This window comes from Gossypium hirsutum, chromosome A05, assembly GCF_007990345.1.
Source record: "Gossypium hirsutum isolate 1008001.06 chromosome A05, Gossypium_hirsutum_v2.1, whole genome shotgun sequence".
NCBI classification, from domain to species: Eukaryota; Viridiplantae; Streptophyta; class Magnoliopsida; order Malvales; family Malvaceae; genus Gossypium; species Gossypium hirsutum.
Genome location: NC_053428.1, coordinates 102,425,892 through 102,451,413, shown reverse-complemented (window position 1 = coordinate 102,451,413; position 25,522 = coordinate 102,425,892). Strand labels below are relative to the sequence as shown.

At 32.8% G+C, this 25,522-nt stretch overlaps 3 protein-coding genes and 1 pseudogene across 4 annotated transcripts; 2 read left to right on the top strand and 2 right to left on the bottom strand.

Moving 5' to 3' along the window:
* The first annotated feature begins 863 nt into the window (after positions 1-863).
* LOC107944954 (probable mitochondrial saccharopine dehydrogenase-like oxidoreductase At5g39410) lies at positions 864-4,074 on the top strand. Its single transcript, XM_041114312.1, has 3 exons — positions 864-1,343; positions 1,880-2,204; positions 3,241-4,074. Exons 1-3 carry the CDS (start codon positions 991-993, stop codon positions 3,940-3,942), a joined length of 1,380 nt encoding a protein of 459 aa, XP_040970246.1. The 5' UTR covers positions 864-990; the 3' UTR covers positions 3,943-4,074.
* On the bottom strand, positions 4,031-5,404 carry LOC107944953 (UPF0301 protein Cpha266_0885-like; annotated as a pseudogene).
* A 2,031-nt stretch (positions 5,405-7,435) lies between these two features.
* On the bottom strand, positions 7,436-9,696 carry LOC121229611 (pentatricopeptide repeat-containing protein At3g29230). The gene has a single exon (XM_041114311.1). It carries the CDS (start codon positions 9,471-9,473, stop codon positions 7,620-7,622), a length of 1,854 nt encoding a protein of 617 aa, XP_040970245.1. The 5' UTR covers positions 9,474-9,696; the 3' UTR covers positions 7,436-7,619.
* Positions 9,697-15,318: 5,622 nt separating this feature from the next.
* Positions 15,319-23,272, top strand: LOC121229610 (lamin-like protein). Of its 2 annotated transcripts, XM_041114309.1 has the most exons (5): positions 15,319-15,722; positions 15,817-15,951; positions 16,891-16,949; positions 21,283-21,532; positions 22,845-23,272. In XM_041114309.1, the coding sequence occupies exons 2-5, from the start codon at positions 15,948-15,950 to the stop codon at positions 23,174-23,176; spliced, it is 645 nt and encodes a 214-aa protein (XP_040970243.1). In that variant the 5' UTR covers positions 15,319-15,722; positions 15,817-15,947; the 3' UTR covers positions 23,177-23,272. The 2 variants fall into 2 exon arrangements, with proteins under 2 accessions (XP_040970243.1, XP_040970244.1); XM_041114310.1 differs by lacking the exon at positions 16,891-16,949 and having other exon boundaries at positions 15,332-15,722; positions 21,326-21,532.
* The last annotated feature ends 2,250 nt before the right edge of the window (positions 23,273-25,522 follow it).

Here is a 25,522-nt window from a genome sequence, read left to right as displayed (position 1 = left end):
TTCGATAAATGTTGATTTATCGTATATTTCATTATAGTTCTATGATTCAGAGTATCATTTCTTATATGATCCCTTTAAATTCATCAGATCAATTCATTAAAAAGAATCCATCCAATACATTTCTTATGTACTTATAGGTGCTATATTAGATTTGAATTAAATCTCGCATTAATCATTATTATCGATACAATTATTTACGTGAAAAAATTATTTCCATGAGTTTATAATTAAACTAAAATCACATGGATATTTCAATTACCTAATTATGTCCCAAAAAATTAGGTACTATCATGAGAAATAAAAAGAGGGTATAATTCATACATCAAATCATGATTAAGCCATTTTGTAATCTAGCATTTAATAAAATTGTTTATAAAATGAGCATTATGAAAGTAGTTTAACGAAATTGTACACAAACGCCAACTAATTACTTGAATGAGTATTTTGTAAAAAGGTGAAAAAATTTAAATGTAATCCACTCTAGTTTACTCGTGATGAAGGTGATATTGGTTTGGTTCGGTTAAATTTTTAAAATTTTTTAAAATATTAATCATAATTTAATTCAGTTTAATTATTGTTTTTTTATATTAACTTTTAGACTTATTTTAATAAAATAAGTTTTATGTTATGACTTTTTAAATATTATTCAACAAAATTTTAAAGTGTTTTTATAAATGTTTTTCAAAAATTTAAATTATTTTCATTATTTTAAATATAAAATATTTATTTTTATATCATAAAAAATTAAAATTAATTATATATTAAATAAAAAACAAATATTGCAATTTTTGACCTCAAATTCTATAAACCGTGCAATTAACTCGATTTTCAATTCTATATATTAAGTAACACACGCGGAAGAAATGAAGCAAAGCACCGCTAAAGCTCTCGACCCACTTAAAGGTCAAAAAACCTCTGCAGTCAAATTTTCTCTCCTTTTCTCTTCCATCCTCATTCTCCGGGAAAACCAGAAAAAAAACCCCTAAAACCATGCAAACAGCCCAACCCCCAAAACCCCATCCTCTCTACGACATAATCATCTTAGGAGCCTCAGGTTTTACTGGCAAATATGTAGTAAAAGAGGCTCTGAAGTTTCTCAACACCCCATCTTCTCCTCTTAAAACTTTAGCACTTGCTGGCCGTAGCCGTGAAAAGCTTGTTAAAACTCTTCAATGGGCAGCCCATCCTAGTTCTCCTCCCAATGATGTTAGTGTTATCACTGCCGATACTACTGACCCACCTTCGCTTTCCAGTCTTTGTAACCAGACGAAGCTTTTGCTTAATTGTGTCGGACCTTATAGGATCCATGGTGAACCTGTTGTTGCTGCTTGTGCCTCTTCTGGGTACCCTTTTTCCCTTTTTGAATGTTTTTCATATTCTTGTTCCTGTACGCGGATTTTTGGATTTGTTGTTAAATGGTAGGAATCGGGGTTTCTTTAAGGATTCTTGAGCGCTAATATGCAATAATGCTATGAAATTTAGTTTGTTTATGGGGATTTATTCTTGATAATTTTAAAAGCGTGGTGGAAATTAATTAATCTTGATGGTAAAGAACTTATTTTAGGTACCTTTTGGACAAGTTCTTGAAAGTTGAAAGTTATACATAATCTAGGTTATGTATTGGAATGTGTTTGCCTTGTTCTTTTATGTCAATTAGGCCTGAAGATGTTTATTTTATTTTATTTTTTGCCTTTTGTTATAGGATTTATTTCTAAAATAATGAGTTTTATTTAGCTTGCATTCTCTTCACTATCAGCTAAAGTTTTTCATCACTTCATTAAGTTATCCTACAATTAATCTCACAATTTCTTACTTTGAACTAGCAACGAATATCTACGTAATTCAATTTATTTACGCTGTTATTTGTTCATTATGTTAGGTGTGATTATTTGGATATAACTGGAGAGCCTGAGTTTATGGAAAAAATGGAGGCCAAATACCATGAAAAGGCTATGGAGACAGGTTCATTGATTGTTTCTGCATGCGGATTCGATTCGATTCCTGCTGAAATGGGGGTTATGTTCAATATGAGGCAGTGGGTGGCTCCTGCTGTGCCAAACCATGTTACTGCATATGTAAGTTTGGAGTCTGATAAAAGAATTGTTGGGAACTTTGCAACATATGAATCAGCAGTTTTGGGTGTGGCGAACATGGATAAGTTGCAACAGTTGAGGCGTTCCAGACCCAAGAAACCTAGGCCTGTGGTAAGTGATCACTCTACATTTCTGTTTGTTGTTGATATCCTAGTGTTTCATGGTTTGTCTGGGACATTAGTTTGTTGCAGGATTAGGAATGCTATTTGGATTTTCTAGATATTTAAGAATTCTATGGTGCCCTTGCTTGATTTAGTTTCTGACCTCATCTTACTTCAAGCAATTACATTTTTTGTTGCTGTGTATTTCGTCGATATAATGCTCTATTTGGCTGTTAGTTTGAAAATTGAGAAGGACAATTAACTTTTAATCTCAGTAATCGCTTCAAGCAACTAGATTTAGGGTATATATGTTTTCTTGATTATACATAATCCTGGATATATCTGTCTCTGCGGGTCATCACAAAGTTGTAATGTGAATCCGAAAAATGTTCCATTTGCACCCATATCTAGTGTGCAAGCAACTTCATTATGATTCTCAGTAATACCTGATTTGCTTTACGGTTAGATCAAGAGGAGATGCTTCTAGCATTTGTAGTTGTACATATATCGACTATAATAGCAGTGTGCTACTGATGACTAAAGCATGGGCTTGTGAGTGATGGTGAAAATGAAGCCAAGCTAACAAATTACCCTATATGGTAGTCATGATTGGTGGCAATATAAGTAAGACTATGTGGCTGCAGGGCTTAAAGATGGTGATAGTAAACCTCGGGCTTGGTGGCTGCAGTATTATTTGCCTACTTTGCAATATTATTCACCTCACATCGGGTGTGAGAAAATATACATTGTTTTGTTCTTATCTGTTGCTAGTATAGGTCGTGGAATCCTTGTACCCGAGGCTGATATGATGCTTGGGCATCCAGACTTGTTCAAACCTCTCTTGCAAACCATGATGATAGCTGTAGCTTTGGAATAGTTTCTTTCATTAAGAATCATAAAATGTTATATTTAAACAAACTGATTCTTTATATTTCTAATCATGTGATTTACCAGTTAAATCTCGCATATTCAATACTGAAAATTAAGAATTGCTAGATGATGATTCTCGCAATGTCTTATAACAATCCTTACTTTTACGGTTGCAGATTCCTGGTCCCCGTCTTCCCAAGGGACCAACTATCGAATACCAGGAGAAGATTGGTCTCAGGGCTTTAAAGTTACCCACAGCGGATGCTGTAGTTGTTCGAAGGACTCTCGTTACTCTGATGGAGAACCCCCATGGTCTCCCTGGGATCAATGAGAGTCCTGAACATATTGGAAAGAGGGAGGCCTACTGGTCATCAGTGAAGCCAGCTCATTTTGTAGTGAAAATAGCATCTAAATCCCTATTAGGCATCTACCGAATCCTCGGAGTTGGGGTTTTCATTGGACTGTTGTGTAGATTTTCATTTGGGAGGTGGCTTCTATTGAAATTTCCCTCATTTTTCAGCTTTGGGTGGTTCCGGAAGACCGGTCCCTCTGAGGACGAGGTGAGAAGTGCATCATTTAAGATGTGGTTTGTTGGATACGGATTCAGTGACTGCAACCTGGCTTCAGAAAGAAACTCGAAACCTGACATGGAAATCATAACGAGAGTAATGGGACCTGAGATTGGCTATGTGACAACTCCGATAAGTCTAATTCAATGTGCTCTCATAGTTTTGAGCCAACGAGAAAACCTGCCAAAGGGCGGAGTTTATACCCCTGGCATCGTCTTCGGTCCGGATCTCCAAGAACGGTTGCAAGAGAATGGAATTTCATTTGATGTCGTTTCAAAGACTGCTCTGCCTAGCTCTGCCCCTGCTTAAAACTGGTAAGCCTTTTGCACAAAAGGCTTGATTATGAATCAATTTCTTCTTGACGAAATAAAATACATACAACAATCGAACAATTTGATAACATCGAAAGATGTTTCTTTTTTTAAGTTGTGATTGGAAGAATTTGTTGTGTGTTTTCTTAAGCTTCTGTTTCTTCAATGCAAGAAGCTGTATATATAAAATTTACATGAATATGATCGTTTTGATTCTTCTAACATAGACCAATACATTTTCTCCCTTTTACCAAACCTTTTTTGGGCCCAGAAGCTCAGTAATTTCATCCCAAAGTACAACACTTGCTACACTGCCAAGACCAATTACATTTGGACTACTAGCTGCAATTGTCCAATAACCAGCCCTAATTTCTTCATTCAATTGGCCTTTTTCCCACCCATAATACCCATCAAAGAACCTCAAATCCCCTGCCCCTATCACATTCCTCTTCACCATCTCAGCTGCACACCCCGCACTCTCTTTTGTCCCATAGTATAACCCTTCCATTACTTCTCCGAAAACCCCGCTCTTTTCATCCATTCTCGGAGTCACCAAAAATAACCCTTCTTCCAATGGCCCACCGAAAAACAACTGCCTGTCCGAAAATGTCCCTGCGATGTCTAGGGTCGGTGATCTCATTTCTTTGATCGACATGAGGGATGGTCGGTTGAGGATGATCCCGGATGGGCCAATTGGTCCTGTTGATAAAAGTCGGATTACCGTCCGTTCGAAAATATGTACCCCATCGAGCTTCTCAGTCGCGATGAGTAGACAACCCTTTTCGGGCTCATGGATGGTGTGGACCCATTTGTCGTTTATTGCAACTGATGGAGGGTGATCCACTACTGTATCAGGATTGGTGGAAGATGAAGAGTCTCAGGCTTTGATACTTTCTCTAATGCTACTAGCCTTGCTCTAAATGAACGCCAATCAGAATCAAGTGTTGGCTTCTTGTCATCATCTGACGGTGAAGATGAATCCAAATGGCAGCCTATCATTGGCACATTATGATTATGAACATTCGATCTATACATAAAATCTCTCGACGAAGAGATATGTAAAGATTGTTAAGACAAGGTGTATACGATAATGATATGTAAATATACAAGTACGATTCATATATAGAAATTCAAGAACTTACATGTGATGGAAGATGGGAAAGAAACTTTCCTAGAGTGAAAAAGGTTGGGGTTTTTCTTAGTAAAAGTAAGTGATCTAGCCTTGATTGAGGGCACAATCTCAAGACTTTTAGTGAAGGAATTTGATGAGAGAAAGCAAGCTTCCATTTTTTTTGTTCTCTACGTTCTTTGCTTAGTTTGATCCTGGGGGATAAGAGAGCAAATAGAAAGCAATTTATAGTTGGAACGGGACTAAATTTGAACCACAAGCTGAGTTCATTCCCATCCCAATCAATCCAAGTTGGGGGGTGAGGATGGGTCAGTGGATATGACTTCACACATGGCAGAAGTAGGGAACATTTGGTCACCAAAACTTGGACCATCAATTTGTGGGTGATGGATTATTGAACTATTTCTAATCCCTTTTTCAGATGTGTCGAGTTCTTAGCCAGTCATTTGCTATAAAGAGAGTATCCGAGTAGACGCTTTTTGATGATGTTGCCTGCCTGTTTTTGTCTTCTGATGGAGATAATAATAAGATAAATGAAAGGCCAAAGGGGATCTGTTTATCTTCTTCTCAAAGGATGGATAGACTTTCTTCTTGGCAGCCACTCTCAAATTCATTCAACACTTATTATATTAATAAACTATAGGCTAATGAGTAATTAGAGCATTAGTTTTAACGAATTAGATCGCTAGTGTCCCCCGAGTGATTCCTAATAACAGAGGCATCAACAATATAGAGGAATCCATGCCAACCTTCAACAATCCACCCCATTTTTAGGAAGGTAGTGTTTAAGGGAAAAACGAGAGACAATCCTTGTATCAACAGATTGTGTTTGAATGTATATATATAAAACCGAGTGGATTTAATTTAGTAGCTTTGTTTCTTGTTAGGAAAATTTATTAATAATATATATTTTTAATTTTTGTTAAAGCCAAAGTAATAATAATAATAATAATAATAATGATAATAATAATAATAATAATAATAGCATATATTTGAAGAATTGATAACTTAACTTTATTGTCAAGGATTAAATCCTTTATCCTTGAGACAATTTCTCGTCACTTGATGCACATGGTTTTGATACATTTACTTTCAAGATTAGGGATGACAATGGAAAAAAACAGAGGCAAATATTACCAAATCCATTACCGCTTCACAGTTGGTTATGTCTATATGACCACCCACCTCGTTCCACTATGGATATATACTTTTGAAAACCATTACCACCTCCATGGATGTTGGACACATCCATCCCTGCCTCATTATGTCACACTTCAATTTAAATAATTAAACATAATTCTTCAATAAAATATTTAAACATAAAATATAAGGATTTTCTACATTATGTTATCATATTTTTACCCTTTTAATAATTTATATATACAAGGATAAAATATAATTTCATATAGTGGAACAGGTCGGGGTGAGGTAAGCAATTTTCATAACCGCTCCATGTCCACTATCCAAAAGAAAAAATGCACCTTGCCCTGCATCCATTTTTCAAACCAAAAAATCCGTTTCAGATAAAATCCATCGATTCGAATTTTGCCATATCTATCAAAAGGTTAAACTTTAATTGTGTTTAGAAAAACTAATAATACCTCACTATTTATAATAATAGACTAAAAAAAAGGGACAATTTGTTTTTCTTAATTGTAAAATTGTATATATAAAAACTTTTACTTTTTGTGTTAGTCCCCATACTTGTATGAAATTTGAGATTAAGTCGTGTACTTTAAAAGTTTAAAATTCGACGCTTTTGCTTTTTCAATTTAAAAATCTTAGTCTATTCATATTTGTTGTTGGTAGTTTCTATTAAAATTTGTCAACTTAAACATATTTATTTTTGAATCAATCATATACTACAATGCATGAGGGCAACTTAATCAATATGTTAAATTGATAAATTTTGACAAAAAAACACTTGCGATTTTATTGATTGAATTGAGATTTTCAAATAAAAAAGGTTGGAGAACTTAAATTTTAATTTTTTAAAGTATATGGATTAAATCTTGGAATTTGTCAAAGTAAAAAGACTAAAACCATATTTTATCACCTTATTTTATCACTTTCAAATCTCAAACCGAAAGTTAGACCCAACATAATCAACATCAACTTAGTTGACCATGCACTCCACGCATTCATCAAACAGCAGCATAATCACAATAAGTGCCAGCATTTTAGTTATAGTGAGATCAATGCTACAAGCATTAGATACTTGAATTTAGAAAAAATAGTGCAGATAAAGTTGATTTTCCTTTATGTATGACATGGCAATGCATGAATGTTCCCTCCTTTCACCAGAAAAATGGATATGGAATTATCAATCATCCAACCATGACAAGTCAAAGAAGATCTTGAATTATCAATTCAAATGTTTAATCATCTAATTTGAACAAATATGGAATACATTATGTTTACAAATATAACCATTCCCCCATGCTGCAGAATACATGCTTTTACAGAAGGGCTTCAACCAATTTGATTGTTCTGCTGCTTGTGAATTGTAATTAAACAATCTTGTAGCAGGGCATCTATTTAAATCACTACCTATCGACTTCTACCGGTAAGGATGTATCTTTGGGATGTACAACTTGCTTAAGGTCCTGACCCAACCTGTCAAGCATTTGATATATTCTGTCGAATTTAGGGTGTGATCTATCGAACACAGTGAACTCATGGACTTCATTGTCTATTTCAATAGAACTTGCTCCTGACGGTTTCTGAATCCCTATGCTCCTCATCCGGAGCCTTACGCTTGCAGCACTGTCCCAATCCCCTGATGCAGCAAAAATATTTGCTAACATGGAATAATTTCCCGGATCAGAAGGATCCAACTCAAGAAGGAGATCAAGCACCTTCTCTGCAAGTTCCACAGCATCATGCAATCGGCATGCTCCCAAAAGAGTGCCCCAAATAATGGCATTTGGCTCAAAAGGCATGGTATGTACAAGCCTAAAAGCTTCCTTCAAACGTCCTCCACGGCCTAAAAGGTCAACCATACAACCGTAATGCTCGATTTGAGGAACAATCTCATAATCTTTTTCCATTGCGTAGAAGTATTCTACTCCCTCATCAATCAAGCCTGCATGGGTACAAGCACACAAGACGCCTACGAAAGTAACTCTATCTGGCTGAAACCCTTCCATCTTCATTCTAGAGAAAATCTGAAGTGCTTCACTTGCATGCCCGTGCATAGCAAATCCGTGCAGCATAGCATTCCAAGAAACTACATCTCTTTTTGTCATTCTATTAAAGACGCTCCAAGCCTTGTCCAGACTACCACACTTTGCATACATATCAACTAATGCATTACACACTGCAACGCTACATTTAAACTTAAGCCTCTTTATTGAATCATGCACTTTTACACCCACCGCTAATAAACCAGACTCTGCACAAGCAGCCAAGATACTAATAACGGATCCATCGTCCAACCTCAATCCATCTCGCTCCATTTGATCATACAAGCTAGCAGCCTCTTTGGCTAACCCCTTTTCTGCATAGCCGGATATAATAATAGTCCAAGGAACCAATGTCTTGAGCGGCATTTTATCAAACAAAACTCTAGCCATGTCCATATCCCCAGCCTTGCTATAACCCATAACCATCGTTGACCAAGACACAACATTCCTCTGAGGCATCTTTTGAAACAATTCAAAAGCTTCTTCCATTTCTCCTGCTTTAACAAAGCCATCCAAGATTGTATTCCAGCTAACTATATCTCTCTCAGGCATTTCATCAAACAACTTCCGAGCTTCCCTTAACTGCCTAACTTTCAGCAGCCCCGCTATCATAGAATTCCATGTAACAATATCTCTATCTTCCATTATTGTAAACAACTTCAAAGCTGCTTTAATACCCAATTCTCCAAACTTTGAATAACTATCAATAAGAGCATTAGGTACAAAAATATCACTCAAAAAACCATTCTTTTCAATCAGGGTATGCATCATTTTCACCAATTCCAAACTATCACAAGCCTTTAAAAGAAAAGGGTAAGTGAAATTATCAGCCAAAACGCCATTCCCTTGCATTTCAAAGTAGAAAGAAAAAGCCTGGCTTGGCTGCGAGTTTTGCACACAGGCTCTTATCAAAGTGTTATACAAATGAACATTGGGGAGTTGAATTTGGCTAAAAACGTTAAGAGCTAAGGTCAATTGGCGGCAAAGAGAGAAAGCTGAGATTAACTTGGGAGCTATGTAAACGTCGTGATGAAGATTTTGTTTGATTATTTGGGCTTGGAGCTGTTTAACATGGCTTAAATTATTGCATTTGTGGAGGTCTTGGAGTTTTTGTTCAAAGAGTCTTCTTGTAGAGGACCATGATGGGGATTTAAGAGGTATGGACATGGGGTTTTGGAAGGGTATAGAGATGGTAAAATGGTAGGAATTTTGCATGAAACTGGTGGGGTTTCAAGTATTAGCTTGAATTGAAAATTGATAAGGTTTAAACTTTGGAAGGGGAATCGATAAGCTAAGCTATTCATCAGTTTTTCTGGTCAAGGTTTTTTCCTTTGTTTTTATTAATTGAAAGTCTTTTTGGGCTTCCTTTCATCTCCGGTGGCATTTTTTTTGGCAATGAAAACAAGCGTATTCGGGATAGAGATATTTTTCAATATCTACCCTAGTATCAAAATCTGATCTCAGATCTTATATTCCCTCTTTATAATATAATTTTATAATAAATTTTTAATTTATTCAATTTAGCTCCTAATATTTTAAAATTATCTCACAAGCTTAATTAATTTTATAATTTAGTCCTTATCATGATCTAAATTTAACTATCAAATTCAAACATAGTTCATCAATTTCTCTATAATGGCAATTTGCTAAAAATTGAACAATTGAACAAATTAGTACATGGTCTAGCTAAATCAAGCTCACATGATCATAAATCTATAAAAATCGAATGAAACTTTCAACAATGGAGGTATTTTTCTCTCTTCTTTTCTTTTCTTTTCTTTTCTTTTTGGTTGACGCTGGAAGAAAATGAATTGGTTTTCATCTTTCTTTCGACTTAATTGAGCTATCTATATAAGGATTAAGCTTTGATTAATTTAGCTAATCATGGTTATTACTTTAATTAGTCTGTGAATTATATTCTTTAATCTCAATTACATAAATTAAATGGTCATCACCATCAAAGTCCACTAACTTTTAAAGAACAATGGTTTAATAACCATTTTGGTTCTTTAGACAATTTTTATCTAAGTCCTCAAGCATTTTCTTAATTATAACTCAATAGCAATGGACTTTTATATTTTAGTCCCTGAGTTTTAATTAATTATTTTCTCGATAAAATTACTTAATTAAAATTTAATATATCTTCTTAATAACTCCATTAATTTTTATGTTTCGTCCTTACGAACTCAGTTTATGGAAATGAGATTTTGAAACTACATTTTTCAACACCATTGAAAATCGAATTGTTACAGAATTATTTAGATTGTGTATGAATGAATCAATGGAACAAATAACATTTAAGTCTCTAAAATTATCAACTCAAAATCCAAGTGCACTACCAAACCATATCGCTCTAGCAAAAGAGCATTTCACAAAAGGAGTCTTCAATATGTATTCTCTTTTGTAATTCCTAGTTGAGTGGAAGATCATTATGAATAATCTTTCAAATGAAAAGGATGATTTTATTAGGGAGTTTAAGCATCCAAAGACTTATCTAGAAGCTTTTAGGTTGAGGCATGTCATTCGATGGTGGCAAGATAGTTAATGAAGCTAAATAAGAATATCCAGATTCTGTGGTGTAATTCCCCACCAAATCATGGGTCCATATTAGTTTGACTTCTTTATAAAACGCATTCCTTTCTTGAGGAGAGTGTCCAAATAAGAGGATGAAAGTAGACCTTGCAAATGATTGAAGGACCAAACATTTCTAGCTTTAGGAATTAAATATCTTAAACATAAAGAGTGAGCTAAAGTATCAATAGATGCAAAGCTTTTGTGAAAGATGTTTCCATTTGAAATATGAATGTCTTTACCATTGTCAAGTTGCCAATCAAAGTCCTTGAAGAAGGAGATCTCTACCTTGAAGATGTTGGAAAAATCTCGATTTAAAAAAGATTTTTTTACACAACGAAAAATTAAAATTTTGAAAATTGACCCGGTTTGTGATATATATAGTAATAAACCTTAGACTAAAATCGTACTTATGTTTTCAAATAAACAGACCTTTGATGTTTTTCGGCTTTCAACTAAACGATCTTCTCCGCTATTCTCATAATACGAACTGCTTTGAGTGTGGGCTTGAACCAATTGAATTGAAACACAGAACTAGAAAAAGTTTTTTATCCTTTTGGGGTGAAAACGAAAATTCTCTCTTCTTTAATAAAAACTAGTAAAATTGTTATTCTGCAAAAATATAAGTAATAGCTGAGAATAAATTCTCTCTATTTTCGGTAGAATAAAAATCTCTCAAAGTTGTGTAAATAGCTCTACCAGTGTCATCTATTTATAGGAGAAAGTATTCCAATTAGATGCATGACCTCATGAATGGTTCTTAGACTTTCATTTCAGTTGTTCCTCAATCGTACAAGCTTCTTGAACCGTTTCTCCCAAATCAATATAAGTTCGAAGATCTAAAACATCAATGATGTTCTCATTCAACCCGGCTACAAATTGAGTTATACTATCTTCCTCCTCCTCATTCTTATTAACTCGTTGCACTAGCATTAGCATCAACATCACTATCTCATGAAAATATTTCGTCATAGATTTATTACCTTGAATCATATTTTAAAGCTTTCGTTTGTTTCCCCTATAGTAATGAGGTGGAATAAAGCATTTTCGCATGATTTGCTTCAAACCATCCCACAAATCGATCGACCTTCCATGGTTCATTTGTTGGCACTGTAATAATTGAGTCCACCAACTCAAAGCATAGTCAGAGAATTCCGAAGTAACTAATTGAACTCTCTCTTCCTCGGAACATTTGCAATATTCAAACATTAGTTCAATTTTATTTTCCCAATCACAATAGGCATTAGGATCATGCTTGCCTTTAAATGGTGGAACACTAAATTTTGGTTTAGCCACAAAAAATTGGCCACCGACATTAGTACTAAAGTTGCATCACAAGTATGCAAGCGACATTTAATACATCCAGAAGACTGTTGAAGCTCATAACCATCATTACAATCATTGGTTTTATCATTAGGGGGAAGAGGCTACTCATCATCATCATCGTTAACATCCAATTGAGTCAAAGTTTGGCTGAAAGTTTGTTGAACTGCCTCGTGTTGAAGGACACAAGCTTGCAATGTGCCAACCTTATTTCCCAAAATTTTTTAAAGTTCTTCGAATATTGTTGTAAGTTTATCTATGGTAACCAAGGATGTATTATGTTTCTCTTCTTGACTACATGTGCATGCCATTATTAGAGGCTGAAAATTAAAAAAAAAACTCAAATAAGAAAAGTTTATCAAAGAAAATTATACCTCACTGTTAGCACTCACAATAAAATAAACTCTAAGAGGCAAAGAAAAGAAGTTAGGATTTTCTTACTTGTAACTTTTAAAGAGTAATTAAACTCGATAATATTCAAAAAAGATGTGAGATCACTCTTTAACAAAGCTAACCTAAGGCTCTAAAAAGTCAAAAAAAAAACTCAATTTCAAAGGAAGTAAGTTGTGTGGAGAAAAGAGAGGCAACTCTTTTCATACCTATTAACACAAGAAACGAAAATGTATTAGAATGCATACTAAAATAAGAAAAACAAAAAACAAAAGAGAACATAAGGCTAGAATTAAAGAAATAAAATTACCTAATAGAAACCCAAAACAATGGAAAAAACTTGAATTTTTCGATCAATGTGTTTCTGATGTGCTAAAATCATGAAATTTTATCTAGAGCTTTCTCAAATGATAAAAAATTAATTTGAAAATTTTTGGCACAAAATTCCTCCCATAGAATATTTTTCAACTTCTTTTTCACTTTTTTGAATGTTTTTTATATTTTCAACTTTTTCTGTGAATATATTTTTTATTATAAAATAGTGCCTAAAAGTAGTGATCAAAATTCCTAATTAAAATGAGGTTGTTTACCAACTCAAACAATCAAATTTTTCAAAAAAAATTCTAGGTAAAATAGTTTTGGAGACAACAAAAAAAATTGCAGCAAGAAATTGACTATTAGCACATATGAGAAATGACAAAAAAACACCCTTATTAGCAGACACAAGAAATTAGCAAAAATGCCCAAATTTGATACCAAATGATAGGGAGAAGTAAACCAAGATTGTATTTAAGTTGTTCGGCTAAAAAAAAATTCAAATCTAACCTGAAAAGAAGAAACCAAACAGATTTAGAAAAATAAAGAAAAAAAAGCGAAAACAACTAAAAGAAGAACAAAAAGAACAATAAATAAAGAAAATAGAAATTAAAAGGTGGAAGATGAATCAAATAAACTAATGGATATGGATAACAGATAGTTGCTCGATTGAACCCTTTGAGATATAAACCCTAATAAATTCAATTAATGACTCTAATAAACCTTCCAAGAAATAATCATTAGAAAATTGAAGAATGAAGAACGGAATCCCACGACTCTTTGAAGGAATTGAGAAGAAAAAAATCGCTTCTAAAAATTAGAAGAAAGCAATCTTGCATGAAAGAAATTAACTCCAAGAGTTGAAAAATTTATTAATGAGTGAATCTCTTTAATGAATAATGAAGACATCTTTGTATAGGCTAACTAATTACATTCAAATAAAACTTTCAAGTATAATAAAACTATATTTAATCTAAACAAGAGTAGCTTTAGTGGAACTAAACTTTCTTGTTGACTAAGAAACATAAAACTTCTCAACACCTTAAAATACTTAAACATATTCTAAAATTTAAAATAAATAAATAATAATATAAAACCTAATAAATGGAAGATCGAGCTCATATATAATAAAAAAAAGCCTAAAAATTGAAACCAGTATGATTTAAACTCAAATTAAAGCTTAAAACTTGTGATTTCCAGTAATAATCCCGTCCAAAAATTCTGCCCGCATGATTTTCACTAAAACAGTCATAATTTGAGATCGCAAACTCAAAATCAAGTGATTCAAAGTGTATTGTGAAGCTAAGAGACAGATCTTCTATTGACATAGAGAACACTGACCCAAAAATGCTTGGATCGCTTCTAAAAATACACCGCAAGTCAACTGATTATGACATGGGCTAAGTGTATAGGTTTGACTGGGCTTCTTGAAATGTAATGCCTAAGCTTGTTAACATCTTCCACATTGGTTTTTCATCATGGATTGAGACTTTAAGTCCACAAACAAACTTGGACTCATCTAATTCATCCTCACTCCGTATTGAACTCCAAAGTCCAACACTTTGAAACTTCAACTCTTCTTCACGAAATTTCTTCGTGATAAAGTTTTGAATGAAAAAATTGAGTTTTGACGTCAATTGCTTGGATTTAAATCTAGTGATTAGGCCTTAAAGGAAACTAAGTCCATCCCTATCATGGGCCTTGAAGTGGATCGAATAGCTCATATCATACATTGTTATATTATATATATGATATAGTTTTTTTTCATTATTTTTGTATTTAATTCTATTATTTTTCCTAAATTTATAAATAAAAGTAAATAATTTTTTTATTTTAAAGTTTTAAATAAATTAATATATTTTAATTAACATATGCAATTAGATGATACATCGCATGATAAAACTAGATTATAATAGGTTAAAATATATTATAAGTAGCCAACAATCTCTTAATATAGTGGCAATAGTTTTATATTATAAGTATGAGAGTTTGAGTTTGAGTTTGATATCAAGCAATTTTATTCCGCTCTCCCAATTATCAAAAATATATATTGTAAGTCCTTGTACTCTTTATAGATTTAGAATTTAGTTCATGTATTTTTATTTTCAGAAATTTAATCTCTCTACTTTTCAAATTTTAAAATTTCAATCCAATTGTTGACACCGTTAAATTTTTCTGTGTGATATTTTTGAAATAAAAAAAGTACTCACTTGATAACCATATAACTAAAAAAATGACATTGTAATATGATTAAATTTGATAAAAGAATTTCAACGGTGTTAAAAATTGGACTTTTATTTTTTTCAAATGGACTAGCATTTTTAAAATTTTTTTTTTGAAAGAATTAACTGATGCTTTTATTTGATGGGATTCTTGACCTAGATACAGACGCAATAATAAATTCAAACTACAACGTCCTACTTTAATTGACACCCAAAATGGTGCATTGGAGAAATAAAAAGTAGAAAAAATTAAAGAACACAATAACTTAAAACTTGTAAAAGCAAACAAAAAGACTTAAAGCTAAATATAAATGAAAACCTAGGTCTGGAATCCCATTTTCTTAACGTTGTACCCAAAAACCCATTTTGCATCAGCCACTGTAAAGACACTTCATTCATGCAACTCACATCATCTGGCTTTTCAATCCCCAGTCTCTGTTATTTTCCGCAAGTTCATCGAAACGATCCATCATTATCAGGTCCAGACTCGTCAATATTATTTATCTTCTATATTTAGTGCGATTTTTGTAGCGGTTTACCAGTTCTTCCACCACGCGGGGCGCCTCTTCCATCCAGTATCACGGGCCTTCATACTTCCGTCCTTCTAACGCCAATTGATGCGCCACTTTATTAACTTCCTTTGGTACGTGTTTGAACTGTAAACTTCTAAATTTGTGTGATTTCCTCTTTATTTCTTAGATTAAACTTCCAATACATAATTTATCTTTTATTGTAAGGTTTACTTTCCTAATAGCAGTCAGCGCATCTCCCTCAACACATATAAATTGAAAACCTATTTCTTCCACCATAGAAACAGCCTATAAGCACGCCCTCGCCTTGGCCGTTATTAGATCCGCAATATTCTCCCATGGGTAAGTACACGATGCCATCACCAAACATTCTTTATTTCGTGCAATGATTCTTGATATTGATGTATGATTGTTTTGATTAAAAGACGCATCAAAATTAATTTTTATAACATCTCCCCTAACTGGTTGCCACACATTATTGTTCTTCTCATTGCTGATCTTCAATACCTCACCCATATACTTTATTTCTGCACAATATGTGATGATAAAACCCACAATTTCACGCACTCAGTCCCTTCTTCCCTCATGATAAATTCTGTTCCGGTTGTACTAAATAGCCCATAAAAAACCAGTTCAGATTTTGCATTATTCATTAGTGTGATTTTCATATTCAACTGCTAACCATTTTTTTTCCAATTTGTTTCTCTATTGGTTGTTGAATTAATAATCCCCAACTCACGGAGTACTTGTCGAGTGAAGTTGCAATCTCGAAAGAGATAGTTCACCATCTCCTCTTCTTCTTGGAATAATGGGAAAATCATATTAATCTCCAATTTGCAGAGTTTCAAACTATACAGGACCGACACAAATTCATTAGTGACTTTTTACAAATGTATTCGAATCTTACTTGGTACCTTAAGGTCCCATACTTTTGTAAAAAACTTAGGGAGAATATTATGTTGTATGCTGAGTTCCTCTATTGTATTCATCCATCTGTAACCATTTTTCACTGTATAAATCCCTATACTATCGCCCCTCCAAATTAACACATCTTGTGTCTCACTGCTTGCCAACGGTATTGAGAGTATTTTCTGCATTTGCTCCTCATCGAATAAAGAATGAATATCCTACTGCTTCTAGGTAACAAAACCCCTTTCAATTAGATCTGCCACCACAAAATACCGAATATCTATATGCTAACATTGTACTCTTCTGTTTCCAGTTCCCAGTAACCATGCATCATTCCATATATTGACATTCTTACCATCCCCGATTCTCCAGCCAATCCCCTCTTCAAGAAGACGTCTAGCTCTACATATGCTTCGCCAGGTATACGAAGGGTAAGATCCTATTCTTGCAGTCATAAACTTCCCTTTAGGGAAATATTTTGCTTTCATTACTCGTGCAAATAAGTTGCGTAATAATTTTCCATCCCTATTTCGCCAACAGGGTCATATTAAGCATTAATAAATTCTTAAAACCTAGCCCTCTCTTCATTTTGGGGATACACAAGTCACTCCACTTACACCGATGTATGCCTTTGCTAGTTTTGGGATTACGCCACCAGAATTCACACATAATATTCTCAAGTTCATGGCAAAAAGAAGTTGGTAACTTAAAACATTACATCATATAAATTGGAATAGCTTGTAAAACGGATTTAAGAAATACCTCTTTACCCCTGACTGATAAGTAACGTACACTTCAACTGTATATCAGTTTGTTGAATCGTTATTTAATCCCAATAAAGGCATGATTTTTCCTTCGGCCAACCATTGTGGGTAGTCCTAGATATTTCTCTAGATTATTAGAAATTCGTACTCCCAATATATTCCCACCTGTTCATGTATCTCTTGATTAACATTACCACCAAAATAGATCAGATATTTGTCAAAATTAACCATTTGTCCCGATATTGCTTCATACTCATTAATTATGCTTTTCATAATATTAGCACCCTCAGTCGACACCTCTCCAAAGAAAACACTATCATCAGTAAAAAATAAATGAGTTACTGAAATATGAGTTCTTCCCACCCTTGCCCCTAAAAGCCTCCCCTCTCTCTTGGCCATGCCAATTAGATGTGAGAAACCTTCGGTACAAATAATAAATAAGTACGGGCTTAGGGGATCTCCTTGCCTTAAGTCTCTTGTAGGTTGAAATTCCTCCCCATTTTTTCCATTGGTCACCACTGTAAACACTGGTTATTCATCTCATTATAAGAGAAGTCTACTCCTCGCAGGATCCCATTTTTTACATCAGTCTTTCCACAAAACACCATTCGATCCTGTCATATGCTCTGCTCATATCAAGTTTTAAAGTAAAACCCCTGTTCGGATTCCCTCTTCTTTTCTTGAACGAGTGTAAAATTTTGTAAGCCACAAAAATGTTAGCTGTAATTTGCCTTCCTAGTACAAATGCTCATTGACTGTCATCAATACAATGATACAAAACTCGGGGAAATCTGTTGACAATCACTTTTGAAATTATTTTATAAATCACATTGCAAAGGCTAATGGGTCAAAACTGACTCATGTTCTTTGGTGAAATCACCTTAGGAATAAGAACTATGCTTGTATAATTCACCTCCTCAATGTCTCATCGATCATTAAGAACATTCAGACAGTACCTAGTGACTTCCTCCCTCATTATATGCCAATACTTTTGAAAAAATATTGTAGGAAAGCTATCTTTACCCGATGCTTTAAGAGGGGCTATAGATTTTATTGCTTCTACAGCCTCTTCTGCTTGAAATTCCTTCATCAAATTTTCATTAAGCTCTTCCGTAATACATGGTAAAATAGTTGAAATTAAGCTGTCGCTGTTTCTAACTTCTTTTGACGAAAACATATCTTTGAAATATTCTGTGGCTATTTTAGAGATTTTATTAGCCTAAGTAACCCATCTTCCAGAAACATTCTCTAACCCCTTAATCATGTTTTTTTTTCGATAATGAGAAGCCCACCTATGGAAAAATGTCGTATTTTTATCCTCCATTTGAAGCCAATTGACTCGCGCCCTTTGTTTCCAAAAAAGTTCTTCCCTATCAGCTTCGAGATTCATCTCCAATTTAACCTCTGTAATCTCTGCTAAAACCTCATCATTGATTTCTTCAGAACTCAACTCAAACATTCTCGAATTCAATTCTTTTATTCAGTGATCTCGTAACCCTTTCTCTTTCTTTGCCCATTTGCTCAATCGTACCCCTGGCTTGTTTAGTTTCGCCAAAGTATCCATCTCATTCTATAACTACCTTTGTTAAACTTGCTCCTCCAAATCTTTGTTTAGCATCCAGTCGGTATTAAAATGAAATTGCCTGTGTCGATCATTAAACTGCAATCTCTCATCTCTATTCGTATCAACTAACACCGGAAAATAATCTGAAAAACCATGTTGCAAGTGATTCACGAAGTACCTTATGAAAAGATCCTACCATTCTTGGTTAGCAACCCCTCTGTCCAATCTTTTCTTAATATTATTTCCAACCAATCTACCTCTTTCCAAAGTGTACCACTACCCAGAAAATCCCAAGTCATTTAGTTCACAATCTTCAAGTACCTCTCTAAACGCACCCATCTATCTTTCGTCCCTTATTCTTCCTCCTTGTTTTTCAAAAAAAAACTAAATTTTATTGAAATCTCCCAAAACTATCCATGGCTTGTTATTTCCACACTTCAGATGCCATAATAAATTCCATGACTCCTTTCGATTATTCTCCACAAACACTCCATAGAAACCCATAAATCTCCATACAATCTTTTCGTTTCCTTCATCTACCTCCACATCAATATGCAATTTTGAAAAAAATTTAAACTTAAATTCATTTCATCTCTCCATCCTAATGAAAATCCCCCTATTGTTTCTTCTGTGTCAACATCAATTTCATGTTCAAATCCACACTTTCTACTTATTTTCTCCATATGTTTTCTAGCAACCTTTGTTTCTATAAGAAACGAAATTTGGGGCTGAATGTGTCTCAATTTTTCTTTGAGACGATTAACTGCTCGTGGCTACCCCAAGCCACGAACATTCCAACTGAATATTTTCATTATGCCCGGTCGGCCTGCTTAACAGTGGCTGCCGATATTGCATTATCTAATCCTCCCTCCATTAATCCCCAACCATTATCAGAACCACCCCTTTTCTAGATTAAATCTTTGTCTTTTTTTTCCATCCACAAATTCAACAAGCGTATCTTCCAAATCAGCTTAATCTCTCATTCCCTTAAATTTTCCCATATTACCCTCTATCCTCAATTCCGTTGGTTTCTTAATATATCGCATAAACCTCCCCACAAACCCTGTACCTCCTTTATGTTCTCTTTGATTGGTTACATCAACACCAAATCTTCTTGCCGTATTCTCCCCGTCTATATCTATATTTTCCCACTTTTCATTCTCGGGTTCCTCCCACAACAATTTACTCGTCAACTGCCCTCCCCTTCTTAGTGTAGCCCTCAGAGATAGATCCCATCCAAATTCCACTTTCTGATCCTTAATGTTAATCGCACTGGACAAAAACTCTCTCTATGACCCAAACGGACACATTGAAAACAAAATAACGATAATTTTTCATATTGAAACAATGGATATACAAATTGATTTTGCCCAATACTAATTTGTTTCTTCCTTTTAATTGGGATATGGGTATCTATTGTAACTCGAATCCGCATATATTTACTTATCCCTCTCGTGACTATTAACGCATCATACTTTATAAAACATCCAATAAAATCCCCTAATTGTCGTGTCATCCCTTCCGTTATAAATCCAGACGGTAAATTGTGAATCTGCACCCAGAAAACTGTAGCCCATAATGAAACTGTTGATGGATTCTCCCCCTTATTAATCTATGAAATACAATCAGATGTCAGTTAAAGAACCATGGCATTCCATCCATAACCCGTTTCAAATCAATTTCACTATAGAATCGAAACAAAATACGCTTATCTTCAATCTCCATAATAGATACTCCTCGTAGCGGATGTCACAAATCCACCATCGTATTTTTTAAAGATGGGAAATTCACAACACTCTCTGTAAGAACTTGCCCTACCAGACATAATTCATATTCTGGATCAACAGATATTTCATCTCCTTCCACCACCAAAAGGTCCTCCTCATCCATAATATGAAAATTAGCTAAATCTACCCCCACCACATTAAGATTAACCATAACTCACGCCCAAAATTGAGATCTAACTTTATTGTTGTTGACAAACCCTAACTAAATAACCGCAGAACGCTAAACTCGTGCAATAAGGTAGACAACATTTTTTAAATCTTAAAAGTAGAAAAATTAAATCCTAAATATAATAAAAATAAAATATTTAAAGCATATTTTATCCATTATATAATAATATGTATAATGGATAAAAATTAGCATCTCTTTGACGAAATCTTTTTTAGGAAGCAAAATAAAACTGCCCATCAATGATTTTGTACGTGTAACCGCTCTTCAAAATCCCCATCACTCAGTGTACAAACATTAACCATAACAGCCAATAAGTATCTGTCATGTCAAACAACGCTCCCAGTAAAATTACACGTGGAGGGTGAATAAGCATCAAATAGAACATGAACCATGTAACTCTAGCACTGTCGATTTAATACGTTACAAAATAATCTTAATTAATTATTTTTCCAACTCATCATTTGACTTCAACAACAACAGCGGCAGCTATATATTGTAGTTACCATTACGACTCTTTTAGCAGCATTTGTCATTGCGAAGGGAAACATGGGAGTTGAAAAGAAATTCTTTGTTAAGTTTGAGTTGATGTTAATGGCGATTTTGATGATGGTTTCGATGGAATCTTCCATGGCGGCATTACATCGTGTTGGAGGCAAGCTAGGTTGGAACCCTAACGTTAATTATTCAGAATGGTCCGACCATGAGCGATTTTATGTCGGCGATTGGCTTCGTAAGTTATCTCCTTTCCTTCTTTGCTTTAAGTTGCTGAATATTTGGTTTATTTCCGTTTTAAAAATCGCTGATCAAACTTAAAACTTCTTCCAGGAACCAAAGTGTTTTCCCTCTATTAAATCAACTATAAAAGAGATATATCAGTTTATCAGCATTGTTTTTAATTTGTTTTACTTGATCATGTCTCTTCTTTTTTTTTACTGAAAAATGCTAAAATGATCTTTGAAGCATTTTCTTTTAAGTAAATGTTTTGTTTTTATTATACCAAAATAATTTGGGTAAAAGTATCATAAATACAGTAGATTGCATTTTGTGTACATGTACTTGGGTAAAAATTGGTCCATGTACCCTCAACATGAGCTGCACATGACACCAGTCCCTCAAATGGAAATTTTTCATTTAGGCCTATTAAAATTTTAAATTTGTAATGATAAAATTGCACTAACCCCCAAGAATGGTAAAATTTGTAATGGTAATGGTAAAAATATTCAATTTAATTTTGGCCTCCCTCAAATTTTTTTGACTTCGCCCCTACATGGCATGCCATGTATAACCAATCGGTTATTTTGTCAAGCCATATGCCACTTTTTAACATAAAAAATGGATGAATATTTTTAACTGAAAGAACTAATATGCTTTTTGGTTTAATAGGATAGAGACTAATTTACTCGTTCTTTTAGCAAAGAGAACAAAATTCAATCTAACTCTTAATATAAAGACTTCTATGATATTTTTATTTCAAATGAAATTTTCATTATATTCACAAATTATTTAAATATATTAAAATAAAGGCATATTTGATAGTAAGGCACCTTATAATGGTAAGGCACGTTATATTACTAAAAAGAGAAGATAACTACAGACTTTAAACATGAACTGTAAAATCGATATGTCATGTGATAAAAATATAGTTTTTTGTTTGATTATTATTGTAACCATAGCTCCATTTTAGATGCATTGCTAGCTGTAGATCATAACATAAAATGGTGCACAATAAATGAACATTATTAATTCAAAGAAAGGAAGAATTTAATGTAAGTGAGATACTGGTTGGGTTGATTTAATTTATTTGCAAAAAATGGTGTGGTTTAGGGTGATATATATAGATGGTTTTTGGTTAACTTTGGAGAAATATGAAAGCAAATCATTCCACAATATGAAAGCACCTTATCTTTTATCTTCTATCTAAAAGTGGTATATATGTATGGACAGATAACTATTTTCGTCTTTCTTTATTTAACATCAAAATATTTTGAAGGCTCCAATCATTTAAACCCATTTTACTCAAATCTTGCTTCTTGTTATTCAAGTCTTCAACTTCGACAAGCGCTACTTCAATGTTCTGGAAGTGAACGAGACAAGTTACGACAACTGCAATGATCAAGGTTTCATAAAGAACATCACTCGCGGTGGCCGTGATGTGGTTGAGCTGACACAGTTGAGACCCTATTACTTCCTCAGCAGCGGTGGCTACTGCTACCATGGAATGAAAGTTGCTGTTAACGTTGAAATGCTTCCACCTGCTCCGGAGCCGGCTCCGGTCAAAAATGGCTCGCTAACATCCGATGCTGTTCGCCTTAAGATTTTCCACTATATGATTTCCTTTGCTGTGGCATATTATTATTTGGTCCTTCTGTTTTAGATCAGACGGTTGATTGAAATTAAGCAGTAGTAAAATGTTGGATTATATCAATATTGATGATGGAAATGGAATATAATCTTCTTTTCTCGCCAAAAATGTATTCTTTAAATAAGAAAATGTATATTTATATTAAAATTTTATTAAAAAGAAAAATATTTAATAATAATTTTTATGTTAAATTTTAAAAAGATATAAATTTTTAAAAAGATTAAAAAATATATAAAATATTCTTAATACTATAATTATATATGTATAAAAAATAAACTTTAATGATATTATAATAAAATATTATATAACTATTATCAAAACCGAAATCGATGACTTAAATTTACACGATATTATAACATTTAATCATCAATGCATATATATAAACTATTAATATATCATATGATATGATATAACATTATATAATATTGTAGGAGGGCTAACTTTTAAATGTACGAAACATATACGGGCTTAGAGCATATTTTAACTAGTATGATAATAAGTAATATATAATACACTACTATTATATATAACTGTTATTATAACATAGATTATAATAAAAGATATAGTATGACATAATATTATAATGTTTTATCATTTATGCTTATATATAAACTATTAATATATGATACGATATAGTATTATATAATATAGCCGGAGCAAGGGCGAAATCAGAACAATTTTTTAGAGGACCGATGAAATTTTAATTTTTTATAGTCTATATCTTTATAATTTGCAAATGATTAAATTAAAATTTTTAAAAAAATTAAGAGCCTAAATAGAAATTTTACATTTTAGTGGGTCGAGCCCCTGCCAGCCCCCTAGCTTCATCTCTGAGCATGAGGCTAACTTTTAAAATGTACGAAAAGCATAGAGACTTAAAGTAAATTTCAACTGATATAATAATAAACAATAATATATAAGAAGTAATATATAATGTCTTTCTATTATTATATTGTAGATTATAATAAAAGATATAATATTACATGATATTATAATGTTTAATTATTGATGCATATATACAGTATTAATATATTATATACTACATGATATGATATTGCATTATATAATATAGGAGGGTTAACTTTCAAATGTATGAAAAGTACATGAACTTAAGAGTATAATTCAACTAGTATAATAAACAATAATATATGATAATAATTACTATATTATGTACTACTCTACTATTATGGTATATGATATAGTATTATATAATGAGTATACTATTTGGGTTGGGTTTGGCATAATATATTTGGGTTTTGAAATAAATATTTTAAAATATGAGTATTAAGTTTATAAATTTAATAAAAAAATAAAAAGTTATTCAATTGTCAATATAATATAATAATGAACAATAAAATGTATTTTAGTTAATTCATATAATATCATAAAATAATAAATTCTACATAAAATAAGCAATTTAATTATTTTATATAAAATAAATTTATTAAATATATATAAGTTATGCTTTTTATAAGGAAAATTTGAATTGCATTGTTATTTTATAAAAGTAAAATGAACTATTACATTCAAAATTAAAATATTTTTAACTTATAAAATTTAATATTATTTGAATCCATCAGAGTCCGCCTAGCTCGATCGGAGCCTAAATTCGAAAGAATCTTACCCAAAAAAATCCAAATCCAAAGGGGCCCAAGCCTAAAAAATCCAAGTTTGAAGTAAACCCAATTTGAGTCCGCCCAAGTTTGCTCGTTTGTCAGCTCTAAACTTTATAATCAAGTTCATTTTAGTCTCCAAATGTAATTTAAAAAAAAATTAAAATCATTTAAAAAATTTATTACAGTGACATACCACATCAACATCCTTCCACATAGCGTGTCATCCTTGTTAAACATATTTTGTTATTTTTTATAATTTTTTTAGATTTTTAGAATTATATATATATATTTAATCTTTATGTATATTTAGTAAAAAGTTTATATATTTTTATAAAAGAAAGACATGTACCATGATTTGATTGGCACCAATTTTTTAAAAAAATTTGTTAGTAAAATGGACTAAAAATTATAACAGAATCATACATTAGGTACTAAATTAGAATAAAAAAAATAGGTGTCAATGTGAGAAAATGAGTAAACTTCAAGAGTTAAATCGTGATTTAAATCTTAATTTACTTTTTTGGCCATCAAGGACACAATGGGATGCATTTTTTAAGGGTTTAATTGATTTTTTTTATCAAGGGCTTTTTTGATCCATAGGCCAAAATTTTTAAAAAGTGAAGTGAATATCTAAATATTAACATTTACATATGTTGCCTTGAAATATTTTAATCTATATATTTTTTGAATCCTTAACATTTATGATCACAATTTCAAATCAAATGTCGTAAATATTTGAATA

Bases quoted from the DNA above. Each gene is read 5' to 3' on its own strand.
- LOC107944954 (XM_041114312.1), top strand. From the start codon at position 991: ATGCAAACAGCCCAACCCCCAAAACCCCATCCTCTCTACGACATAATC. The intron at 1,344-1,879 runs GTACCCTTTTTC...TCATTATGTTAG, and splicing joins GCTGCTTGTGCCTCTTCTGG to GTGTGATTATTTGGATATAA. The intron at 2,205-3,240 runs GTAAGTGATCAC...TTACGGTTGCAG, and splicing joins CCAAGAAACCTAGGCCTGTG to ATTCCTGGTCCCCGTCTTCC.
- LOC121229610 (XM_041114309.1), top strand. The intron at 16,950-21,282 runs GTAAGATCCTAT...CAACAACAACAG, and splicing joins CTTCGCCAGGTATACGAAGG to CGGCAGCTATATATTGTAGT. The intron at 21,533-22,844 runs GTAAGTTATCTC...TTGTTATTCAAG, and splicing joins TTATGTCGGCGATTGGCTTC to TCTTCAACTTCGACAAGCGC.
- LOC121229611 (XM_041114311.1), bottom strand. From the start codon at position 9,473: ATGCAAAATTCCTACCATTTTACCATCTCTATACCCTTCCAAAACCCC.